At 39.4% G+C, this 12,614-nt stretch overlaps 1 protein-coding gene across 1 annotated transcript in view; it reads left to right on the forward strand.

Annotated features, from left to right (window-relative positions):
* NUDT3 (nudix hydrolase 3) overlaps positions 1 to 12,614 on the forward strand; it is a 28,138-nt gene that overhangs the window by 6,539 nt on the left and 8,985 nt on the right. The window contains exons 2-4 of the mRNA XM_081010174.1: positions 9,820 to 9,930; positions 10,737 to 10,781; positions 11,606 to 11,690. Coding sequence (XP_080866300.1) covers positions 9,820 to 9,930; positions 10,737 to 10,781; positions 11,606 to 11,690 — 241 coding nt within the window. The remainder of the gene's footprint in view (positions 1 to 9,819; positions 9,931 to 10,736; positions 10,782 to 11,605; positions 11,691 to 12,614) is intronic.

Genomic DNA, 12,614 nt, shown 5'->3' on the forward strand with positions numbered 1-12,614 from the left:
GCCATCAAGTGTCATTGATACTTATATATTTTCAAATTGGATTGTTCCTGAGACAACTCAGCACATTACAAAAAAATGATAAATTCTAATACACCCTAATGCAATGTTATTTTGAGCATTGTAGTGTTGAGAAGAGGAAGTAATCTTCTTAGCACTTAATCGTATGGTGAGATGAAGAATCCTAACCAAACTGAACTCATTTAAAATGTGTTTTTAAAGTGTGGGATCTTGAGATAACTTTGTTTCCAAATATGCATTTTTCCATAAATAAGTTTAGCATAGTTTATCAATAACACATTTTTGATGACTAACCATCATGGTGTTGCTAACACTTACACAGCAATTTTAACAATCCTAACCAGTGGTGTTGGTGGACATGGGGTATTGGACTAGTCCCCTGGGAAGCTTCTGCCCGGCTTAGGGAGGAAGGTGTGATGCTTAGATGGGCCCAAGAGCCTTCCCACCACCTTCCCAAAGCCCATCCAGCTTTGAAGGAGTAAGATCCATTAAGTATAGTGGTGTTTACAAGAATTGTTCATAGAATTATGCTGTAAATATGCAGTTGTTGGATCAGGGTAGAAAGCATGCTGTTCAAAAGATAGTGAATTTGGAACTTTATTGAATTATGAAATGAAAAGTGCTTTTGCTAGGAAACCAATGAAAGTAAGTGTATTCCGAAAAATGCCAGGAGGATGAGAAGTTGATCAAGCTTCATGGGAACAATAATAGCATCCATCTTTTTTCCTCACAACGAATGAACTATTGTTATCTTATACTTCAAATAGTATTCTGCATTGTAATGTGTTATCTTTATAGCAATTTTAAATCTTATGGTTGGAATCTACAAATTAAAACACATGTTACAATCAGCTTGAGTAGATACTAGAAAGCAGCAGTATCTACTGTAGAACTGGAGTGCAAAATCCAAATGGAAACAGTCTAATTCATAATGCTTCTCATGTAAAACATCCTGGACTTGTCAGCTGAAACTTCATTGGAATTTGTTCTTTGTTGTTTCAGTTCAGTCTCACACATGGTACTGGGGTGTAAGTATTCTTTTCTTGTCAAAAAGTATCTTTACCTAATATAGACGCTGGAAAACAAAAAGCTTTGGAAATCTCTAGTGAAATGTAAATATCACAAATTTACATTGTTGCAAACATAAGCTATGGTCCACTTTCAGTGTTTTAAAATTGGCCCTTGCAAATAAGTTCATAAAGTTTACTACGATAACGTGTGTTCTGACCACTCACATGCATGTGCATTAAGTCGCTTTTGGAACATGAACAGTCTGAAAGTGGGGGCTGCATTTTTAGCATCTCACAAAAAGTTTACTTACCCCTGAGTTGGTGAGGCTCATCTGATAACACAAACTTGAGCTTTCAGTATCGTTGGCCCAGTTGATTTAGCAGGTGTCCTGAGTATTAACTTTTAGACATTTGCTGAAAACTTTCCTATGCTGCCAAGCATACACAGATAGTTAGAGGAAGGGAATCTTTTTTTTAACAGCTGCTGATCTGTGATTCTGGTAGTTTTTGTGGTTTTTATTTATATATGTTGTATGTGACTTTATTTATTATTATTTTTTTGCAAAATTGCACAAGTATTTTTATAATGTTTATTCTGCCTATTCATAAGTACATGTGTTTGAGACATTCACAACGTAAAAGGAGGAGACCGAATATTATCATTTTCCAATTTAGAGGTCTTCATTTTTTGCTCACCTGGAACAGTACTTAATTTTGACAGGCTTCCAGAGAAGTTGACAATTCTCTCTTTCTTGAAATAAAAATGTGTCAGATATGGGTACCTTATTTTTAAGCATTAAGCAAAAGACTTTTCCATGCTAGATAAACTATTCAGATTCTTAGTATGCAATCCTAACCATATCTCCTCGGAAACTTCACTGGGGCTTATTCCTAGGTAAATGGGATTAGGATTGAAGCCTTAGGGCTGTATCCAATGTTACATGGACACCCTCTTTTCTCTCCATGTGGCCCCAAACATAGAATGCATAGATGATGGCCCTAGGTTTGGGGGGAAATTGCCATGTAATAAACTGGCTGCATAAAACGTTCTATCTGATTTTAAGACCCTTGAAAGTTGAAGGTTTGAGGCTTTTCCAGAAAGTGACATGTTCCTACTATTATATGATTTTTGAGAACCGAAGAACAATTGGAGCCTTTTGCTTTTTAGCATATTCTGCAGTTTAAATATTACTTCAGAATGAAAAACATGACACAACTCAATTGCTCTTTTAAAAAAACAAAACAAAAGAGGAAAGCAACTCCTTTACCCACCCGCTTTTCCATTCTGTGTATATCGTTCATACAAAGACCTGCTTGTTAAGCTGAAGGGAGAGAATCAAACTGTATTTTCCTCACTTTCCCCCCTTCCTTTGTTCCTGACAGTCCTTCAGTTGCTTTTCATAATACCAGATACCTGAACTCACAATGGGTTTTAAGAAAAGGGAACAAAAAGAGTGGTGGTAGAATTGTTAATCAGTGTTATAAGAGAGATCCCAAAATAAATTGATTTCATGACCCTTTTTCTCAGAGTTTAGTAAAATTATTGGGAGGGACTTGGCAGATTGCTTTTACCACTTTCTCAAATGAGCTCTCTTTCTTTCTTTCCTATTTCAGTAAGTAGTAGTACGAACTGCAAGAAACAAGCCGCCTTATTTCTGCTATACCTATGTCATTTGCTATTGAACTTTGCCAGAAGCTCCTCCCCCTCCTTCACTCTTTCTGCCATTTGATCACTTTGCTGACAGGTCATGGGAGTGAAGTGAGTATTAAGATCCAATTCCTGCTTGTGTTCTCACTAAGTCAGTTGAGCAGTCGTAATAGGTTCTATACACAGTAGGATGCTTCTCGCACTTCCCCTGAAGATTTAGAGAAGTGCTATTTGAATTTTTGTTCTGTGGAGTGTTTCAATTTAGCAGATTCCTCCAGGGAATGATCTATGCAAAATTAAAGTTTTTAAATAACTCTGGGTGAGATCCAACATCATGCCAGTGGAAGCAACCTGGGACTTCCTCATCCTCTCCTACCTTCTGCATCCGTAATCTGCTCTGGAGGAAGGGGAAGCCCTGTTTGTGCAGGCGAAAGTGTGTTGCACCAGTGGGACACCACAGTGAAATAACATCATTAACAGTATGCTGAGCAAATACTTATTAATATGTATTGCATTTATTTGTTGCTTTATACAGAAAGATGGCTCAACTTAACAACCAAATAAATTACAAAAATAGCTAAAAATTGATTTCCAACTATATAACAAACAACATAACATACTTAACTGTCTGCGGTTCAAAACAGTGAGAAGTTAATGCTTAACTTAACTGGATCATGCCCTTGCTGTTTTCTGAATAATTACTTAATTAGAGCATTGCTTTCAGAATTTAACTGCTGAGTGGTTTTCACTGAGAAATAGCATATATGTTTAAACTTGTATGGAAATTTGAAAATCAGTTTTGCAACAAGCTTTTCTCACCCCATTGATTTTACCAATTTCAGAACTCTGTTGCATGACCCTCATAGATGAAGAGACATCAGAGGGTTCCCCTTTTATAACCACACTATAGGTTAGGACACAGGATTGTGACAAACCACCTGGCCATAAAGCATTATGCTTTGATATGTTGGTTAAGAGTTCCTCTGTAGCAGGCTTTTACTGTAGCCAACAAAATGAGAAAGGCTTCTTACTCCAGCAGGTTTTCTTATGGGCTGAAATCTTCTTTAGCAGTATATGCTCATGGGGGTGAGTAGGAATATACTAGTGAAAATATTGATGACAGGCCCCTAACAGTTATTGATTCACCATCTTCTGTAAATGGATCTAATTCTTTTTTAAAATTCTCTTAACGATCAAGCTTTGGTTTAGAAATACTGCATGGTAGCATTTCCTGGATTATGTCAGTTCAGATTTCAGGGAGGTGGTCACATGTTTGAATGCTTCTGTAAGTAAAACAAATGCTTGCTGCAAAGAGAACAAATAAGTCAGTGAGAAGGCTAGGCTGGAGTCCTTCTCCCCATGACAGCCTTTTATGTGAAGCAAGTTTTAACATAGGAGAGCGTTCAAACAAATGTGCTGCTACGCAACTTGGGACCTTTATATAATTCAATCTTTATACCTGCATGGTTGGCTTCCTCCTCATGTACCCCTGACCTCACATTAGTCAACATTTTTTAGAAGGGGGAATGCTATTATCTAGTGTACAAACTCTGATTTTATTTTAGGGTAGGGTAGTGGTAGTGGTAGTGGTAGTGTAGTGTAGTGTAGTGTGTAGTGTAGTGTACTAGTCCAAAAGAGAATTTTTCTTTTACCACATGGATCTTAAGTTTAGTTGGAAAATGTTGTGGACAGCATTTTGAAAATCAACTGAGTAGGCCATGTAACATGTAACCATTATTTAGCAATTTGTGCATGAGCCTCTTTGAGCTCAAGTTCCCTTTCTTCTTCCTGCATGGGCAGAAAGACTTTTGCTGAGTTAATTTTCATTTTCAAAGAATCTTGATTTAGTGTTGTGTACCAACTAGGGATCCTCCTTTACAACAGGTAATGGCTAGTTGCAACCAGAGAACCAGACCATAGTTTTAACTGGATCATATGTGTAAGCATGCCCGTTGATACTCCAGAAACTGATACTCACGAAGATTGATGAGGCAATTTATTTTGTTTTAGAAGTCATGCTGAGCATTCCATAGTAAGTCTTATATGAGAATTTGATGGCCTTACAGGTCTAAATGCTTTCTATGAATTTACCTAGAATGAGATTTAGGTTGACAAATTTGTGATCTTTGTTTAAATAACACCATTTTCATATTTAACAACTCCCAAGTGAATACCATGAGGCTTAGTGAGTTGTTACTTCTGATTCTTTTTCATTAGTTCCAAAACGACATCCTGTGCACTACATTGAAAAAGAAGTTTGCTGTATGTATCATATGACCATTTCTGCAGGGATAATGATGCAATGAATTCATTCAGTTTCTCTTCTGTTCTATGCATTCTTCAGCATTCCTATTTTTTGGTCATTTAGTTGTTTAACTGCTTCTGACTGATTTCTGCTACTGCTTTCCTTATACTGTGTTCTCACAAAAATGTGTACCAGACAGTTGTATATAGACTAGCTATTTTCTCATGCATTCTCTCTGCAGGATCCCATAGCAAAGTGATTAATTATACATAGGTGAACATCCTGTGCGCAATTTGTTTCATATAAATCAGGTGTAGAATTGTATTGTATTTTGCCTTAGATAATGTTATTCAGTTACATAGTCTTACAAGTGATTTTTTAAGTGTTGGGAATCTTGGAGACACTTTGACTTAGTAAGGCCTATACTCATTTCATAAAGTTATCCGTGATCATCCAATTATTTATTGACTTTGTGCTAGTGCACATTCTGAAGAGGTGGTGAAAGGCACTCTAGCTGAATGATAATTCTGAAAATGGTTATCAAGCTTATCTAAAACCAAAACATAAATCATGCAGCAAGAGCTGACAACTGGGCAAGATAAATAACTCAAGAAAGAGAGGTAAAAGGTAAAGGGACCCCGACCGCTAGGTCCAGTTGCAGGCGACTCTGGGGTTGCAGCACTCATCTTGCTTTACTGGCCTAGGGAGCCGGCGTTTGTCTGCAGACAGCTTCCGGGTCATGTGGCCAGCATGACTAAGCTCCTTCTGGCGAACCAGAGCAGTGCACGGAAACGCCGTTTACCTTCCCGCTGGAGCAGTACCTATTTATCTACTTGCACTTTGACATGCTTTCGAACTGCTAGGTTGGCAGGAGCTGGGACCGAGCAACGAGAGCTCACCTCATCGCAGGGACAAATGCAGGTGTCTATATTGTGGATTATGAGCATGGCTATCAAATTGTTGTAGACGTTGAGACTATTTATCTGTTCTTTCGTAGGGTTGCTACTGAATTATATCAATTGGAATTTGAAATAGATTGGGAGTTCTGTTGTTATGAGGGTTCAAATCAGTGTTGCCAAGAGGGTAGGGTACGGATAAAATTCTACAGGATGCGGTATTAGTGTGTGAAAACAGCCCAGATCCAATGATCCCCAGGCATGTACCTCCAAGATGGTGGAGAAGTCAGGCCCAGGCATCTTCACTTGGTCACAAGTGGTTGATAGCCAGGTGCAAAATGCGCCTGGCACTTAGCTAATTTCCAGTCTTGGATGGGAGCAGAATGAAATATGTGACAGATAAAAAATTAGATGGTCAGTATATATGATGTAAGTCTGATGTAAGCATATCAGATTTGAGTACCTGAAGAATTCATAAGGCGTTCTTATCTACTGCTTAGGGAAGCCAAAATGTAGAAATCCAGTGCTCCAGTAGTTTCCGTCTTGCGAAGCAAGCCCATAGGGAAAATCGTCTTGCGAAGCAGCTCAAAAAACAAAAAACCCTTTCGTCTAGCGAGTTTTTTGTCTAGCGAGGCATTCGTCTTGCGAGGTACCACTGTATGTTCTCTACTGGCATAACCCTTCATCCTGAAGTATGATGTTGGTTTGTAAACAGTTTAGATAGTAAGTGGAGCAGTGCTACATCACTGTGCTTAGTTTGAGATACTGCCTTAGGTAAAGTAGAACAACCCTAAACCAGGCTGTGTGGCATACAGATGGTTTTGTTACAGATCATGATTTATGGTCTATAATGTGGAAAAATAACAAAATTTAAAGGTTATCCCTTTTTGTTGTTCTTGAATTCAGGATTTGAAAATAATGTGAATTCATTGGTGCCAGCATAAAGATGTTAGGGCTTTCCTGCCCTTTTTGAGAATTTTCTTCACTCTAAGAACTTTCCAGCCCTGTTTGAACTCATTATAAGCCTTACATTTTGCATTTTCACTTGTGTAGTAGTCTGTGTTGTGACAGCTTGTTTTTACAGCATTCTGTTCAAAACATGCTTCCTCTTTAAGAAATAGTACCTCTTATGAATAGGATGGAGGGTTGCAAAGAGATTTTCATTGTAACTTGCTACCTTCCTGGGGTTGCTTTTTTCCCTGGACTAGAAAAGTTGAACTCTTCTACCATACCAGAGGAAAACAAAACTATTTACAAGACCCTAGAAGAGGAATAACCAACTTGGTAGCCTCCAGATATTGTTGGACTAAACTCCCATCAGCCCCTACCAGAGGTCTAGGGTGGGGGGGCATTTAAGGTTGGTCAGGGGGACGGGTGGAGTTTTCTTAGTCTTCCATGCTTGCATCTGGCAAAGATTCCCACTCATATAAATGCAATATTCAACTTGGAATGGACATTCAGTGATCAAATAGTTCCAAATCTCATAGGTAAAATTGTCTTATAGAAGAGTTACTAGCCAAATAAAGTATCCTATGGAATTGAATGGTAGGATTCAAACACGTCTGTGCAAGGGCACTTGGATCAAGAGCTAGTGCTGGGACCCTTTCCTGGGGCTGGTGCAGTAGCAGTTACTTAATACCACACTATTTATCTCATATGCCTTGCACCCCACAGCTCAATTTGAACTTTTCAGATTCCAAACAGCAGTTCTGATTTGCGGTTGAGTTTCTGAATTATATGAGGCCTCTTTTCTCTTCAAGTTTTCTGTTTTAACTTGAAAGAGTTTCATATACTTATTTCCTTTAGAAGCTCTCCTGGAGAATGTGGGATACAAAACTGTTGACCGTAAAAAGCGTGCCTGCAGTCAGAGAGAGGTAAAGGCACAATCCACCTGCAGGACAATTAGTCTACAGAAAGGGCAAATCACAACTTGTCAGTAAGACCAAACTTATGTAGCAAAACAAAAATGAAACAAGCCCTTGTTCTGCAGCATAAATTACTAAATTAATGTGCATTCTTCTACTGAAGGATTTTGAGTCAAAGTGATAATACAGTGGTACCTCGGGTTAAGAACTTAATTCGTTCTGGAGGTCTGTTCTTAACCTGAAACTGTTCTTAACCTGAAACACCACTTTAGCTAATGGGGCCTCCCATATTTCTGGGTTAGTGGAGTCTGAAACCTGAAGCGTATGTAACCTGAGGTACCACTACAACCAAATACAACCATGTCTTTTAATCAGGTGACATAAAGGCCTCATTCATAAAAAATGCTAAAGCATGGTTTAGCATTATGAGAATATGCTTGTGCAAGCATCAGATTCTCACCCTCCCTTCTTCAACGGCTGCAAGAATGAGTTTGGAAGGTTTCACTTCTGCTTTTGACTAAATGTGAAAGGGGACGAAACCTCCAACATTATGTGGCTTCTTGTGAGTTCGTTCCAGATCTTCAGTATGGATAAAGATATATGTCTGTGTGCAGGATAAATGCTATGGAACTGGCACATGGATTTACTTTTTCTGAAGTGGTTGTTCTGAAGTGGTTGTTCTGAAGTGGTTGTCCGAATTTATTGTAATCATATTGTCAATTTAATAATTTATGTTGAAATCCCCAGAGCAGCTATCTTCAATCCCTTTGATAATTATTCTGATGCAATTCAACATATTATAAGAGTCATGGCAGGAGTTCGGAGTACCAAGTGCCAGCAGGAGTTTCTAGTTGCAGGGAATGGCAGGATGCTCAAACAATGCTTTTAGAGTCTCTAGTCGGGGTTAGGTTTACCACCATATTTTACTGGGAGAATGTGGAGGTAAAAGTGACAGTAAGAGTATTAATGTTTAAAGAATACTGTCATAGAACACCTCTTGAAAAAGGAGGTATCTTCAAGTTCCTTGGTGTAGTATGTCTGTTAATAACATGGAATGCAGGAGGTGAAAACAAAACTTTCCTGTTCAGATTAGTTCTTCTGAAGAGCCTGATGCACCCCTTGAAGAATGTCTTGCCTTTTGTTAAGACAGCTCAGCCAGATGTTCAACCAGCTGGTATCCTCGCATAGTGGGCCATTGATGGAAATGGTTGGACTCTTGGGCCTACCACCAGTGGAAAGGTGGATGTTGAAACCAGGTAGCCTGCCCAGGCACTGTTGATGAGAAACTCTCCCCCATTGCTCTTGGTAATCAGTAGGTGCATTCCCACTTGAGGAAGTCTGATACAAACCTGTCCCTCTGGAGTGGTGAGTCAGGCTGTACTTCCAACATAGTGGTGGAGGAGGCGGTTGGTGGTGGAGAGGCAAAGTAGGTGTTGAGCAGTTCCGCCATGTCTCTGTCACTGAGTAGCATTTCTCCTTCTTCTCCCTGCAAGGGATCTACTACTTGCTTATTTTTCCACTTACTTCAAACATAGCTGAAGAAACTTTAAAAATTATTTTTAACCTCTCTTGCAAGCCTGAGTTCATTCTGAGCTTTGGCCTGCTTGACCACCGGTCCCTGCAACTGTTGACTACTCATGTGTACTCTTCTTTCATGATTTCTCCTTTCTTCCATAGAACCATAGAATTGTAGAGTTGGAAGGGACCACAAGAGTAATTTCTTATACATGCCCTTCTTACATCTCAGCTCATCTGTAAGCTTCATATGCAGCCACACAGTTTCTTCAGGTGCTTACTTGTTGGAATTGTCTGTCTTTGTGCCTTCAGTATGTCGCCTTTAAGAAACTCCCATCCCACTTGGACTTGCTTTTCTTTGAGTATTTCTGACCATGGGACTTGACCCAGTAGTTCCTTAAGCTTTTTCCTTTGCCTGTGTATAATGAAGCTCAAGAGGACATGATGACTCCATAAGTATAGAGAGAAGATTAGCAAAAAAAGAAAGTGAGGAATTTCTTATAGGAACTTAACCCTCCCCCCCATCAACAGCATTCTTTTGTAGCAAGATTGTATTCTGAAGTTGGGCAACCATATAGTGAAATAATGTTTATATGCAAGTACTCTGTTTCCCCCCATGTAGGTGCTGTTAGTGAGCAGTAGTCGTCATCCCGATAGATGGATTGTCCCAGGTGGTGGTATGGAGCCTGAAGAGGAGCCTAGTGTGGCTGCAGTGCGGGAAGTTTGTGAAGAGGTAAATCTCCAAAACTTGCTTCGGACCTAAGCTGTTTGTGCTGCTTATCAATTTCTTACTATTTTTCCTTGGTCTTCTCAAAACAGTCCCTCTATTGAAACAAATCTCTAACCAATTAATAGTGTTATGGTTTTGTTAACTCTTTATGAACAAAACTCATTGTTAGTTCCATCTGTGAGTTGAGATGGATACTGCTGTAGAATTTGCCCCAGTACTCATAACTATAATAGTTATTATGATGCAGGGCAGGGATTTTCGAATACTTCACTGAGTACCTCTTTCAACAGATTGTTAATAGTATTGCCAGTTGACTTCAGGCACTGGGTCTAGAGTTCGTATATGTAGAAATGTACTTCCTCTTGGTGATGTGCTTCCCTCAAATGTAGCTTTGAGAGGGTGTGGTGTGAAACACCAGATTACATGCATACATATGTGCATTTAACCCCTCCTTTTCTTGGCCCAAATTTTCTCTCACCCCTCCCCTCCCCTGCTGGTTTTAAACACTTTGTGATGTCCCTTCTCAAAGCCGCTTAACTCACAAACACTGGGGGACGGATAGCAGCTTTGGGGGCAATTGTAATCATGAAAATTACATGAGGAAAGGATTAAACATCCTCTACCCTAGTGCTGCTATCAGAAGCCAATCCTCTCCCCCGACCCTCCCAGCTGTTTTTAAGCTTTGGGATCTTCCATAAGCTTTTTCCGTCATAGACCTTCTGCACCATGTGTAATTTGGCCCAGACTGAAATATTGAGCTGTAACTTAGAACATTAAATCTTTCTTTCTTGTCTTTGAATTTCTCACAGGCTGGAGTGAAAGGGACATTAGGAAGATTAGTAGGAATTTTTGAGGTAAGTATAAGCATTTTGAAGAGTTGATTAACACTTTTCTCAATGGCCCTGTTCACACATCCCTGTAAGCTACAAACGGTGCTTGGAATGAACTACTTTGGTTTGGCAAAGTTCACTGAAAGTAGTTCCCATAATTGCTAGGTGAAGTGAACATGAATTAAAAGTTGTTTTGCAAAGAAACTCTAGTTGAAGTTTGTTCTCTTATGTGTGTTTTTGACTCTTTAGACCAGGGATGCAAAACTACCTACAGAAGGATAAATTATAACAGGGTTCCTACCAATGCCAGTCAGCTGATGACTGCTGTCAGTGAGTCCCACTTACCAAGGGACAATCAGAAGCTGGCTATGTCTTTACCTGCCCCATAACCCAGTGTCATATATGATGTTTGATGTCAGGTGTGGGACAGGTGGGTGTGATTTGAAGCCCTAGTGGGCTGGAGGTTCCCCTGCATCATCACTTATGCCTTACTTTCACTTGCAGATGCAGCCATTGCGGTATCATGCATGTTACATGATTGAATTTTGAAAACATAGAGCATCCACTGAGACAGATTGTTCAATTTCCCTATGTTTTGTAGGTTTCTCAAGACTGAGGAGCTAGAAAACAGTAACGTTTGGCAAGATGTCAGGACAAAACTAGTAAAAAAATATGTTGGAAATGTTTTGTGTTGTAACTACTTTTGAATCTTCATCATTTATCTTGGTAGGGCTTTGCTGTTGGTAGAAATGTTTTAACAATATACCTATCCCCACTTTCCTTAAGAATAAACTTTTGCAGGTGTTATGAACCTTGGAACCTAACTTTAATGCTGCTCCTCCTTTTAGAACCAGGACAGAAAACACAGAACATATGTTTACGTACTTATTGTCACAGAAGTATTGGAAGACTGGGAGGACTCTGTGAATATTGGTGAGACACTTACATTCATCTGTATTCCTGATTCTCTGTAGGATTGTAATAGCAGAATCCTCTTCTCTGTATTAGATTCAGCTTTATATCAGGTGTAGAGACTGCAATCCTCTCACTCTTTCTTTTTGGCCCTTGGGATTCACCCCCAGGCCACACTTTTCACTAGCCCTGCTTCACACCCTCCTTTACTGCTTTTGCCTGGCATCTTGAACTCTGGTAGATGCTGCTTAACCGGATGAATGTAGGGGTGTGGGTGGGTGTAGCAACCTCTGATTTTTGTGTGCCTGGAATGCAGCCAAAGAATCACATTTGACTCTCTGTCCACCTTTGTCTCTGGTTCCACCCACCGCTGGCATGTGGCCCCTGGATGGTTGCCCATGAGGGAATGCAGCTCCCAGGCTGAAAATATTTTTCCCAGTCCTGTTTTATATATGTAGGTGATTGTGGCCGGGGTGTGGGGGAGAGAAAGTGTAAGAATTAGAATTGTACTGTTTTGTTTAAAGTAGAAAAGGACAACCATCAGCATCCAGCTGCCAAAATATTCGTGACTTGGCAGCTCTTGTCAGACTCCTTTAAATTCCAGCTTCCTGTAAAAAAAGACAGATAAAGAATTCTAGTACTGTTGATTTCAAAGAGAATTTGATTTAAAGAACTGAACAGTCACAAAGAGGGCTAAAAACCAGATTTTGGAAGTGGAAGAGTCTTAACTATCTGTTTCCATGATTATTATTATTTTTTTTTGCAACATCACTGATTTTTTAATTTTAGTTTTCCCATGATTAGCGTGTGAAAAGGAAATTTATTTTTTTTAAAAGGGGGGAAAGGAACTTTACTAATTGCCCCTCCTATAGCAGTCTCAAATCATTGCAAAATTCATATTAATGTATTATTCTTTTCATCCAGTGCTTCTTCATGCCCATGTTT

The sequence above is a fragment of the Podarcis pityusensis genome (assembly GCF_964106645.2).
Source record: "Podarcis pityusensis genome assembly, chromosome: 6".
In the NCBI taxonomy this organism is placed as follows: Eukaryota; Metazoa; Chordata; class Lepidosauria; order Squamata; family Lacertidae; genus Podarcis; species Podarcis pityusensis.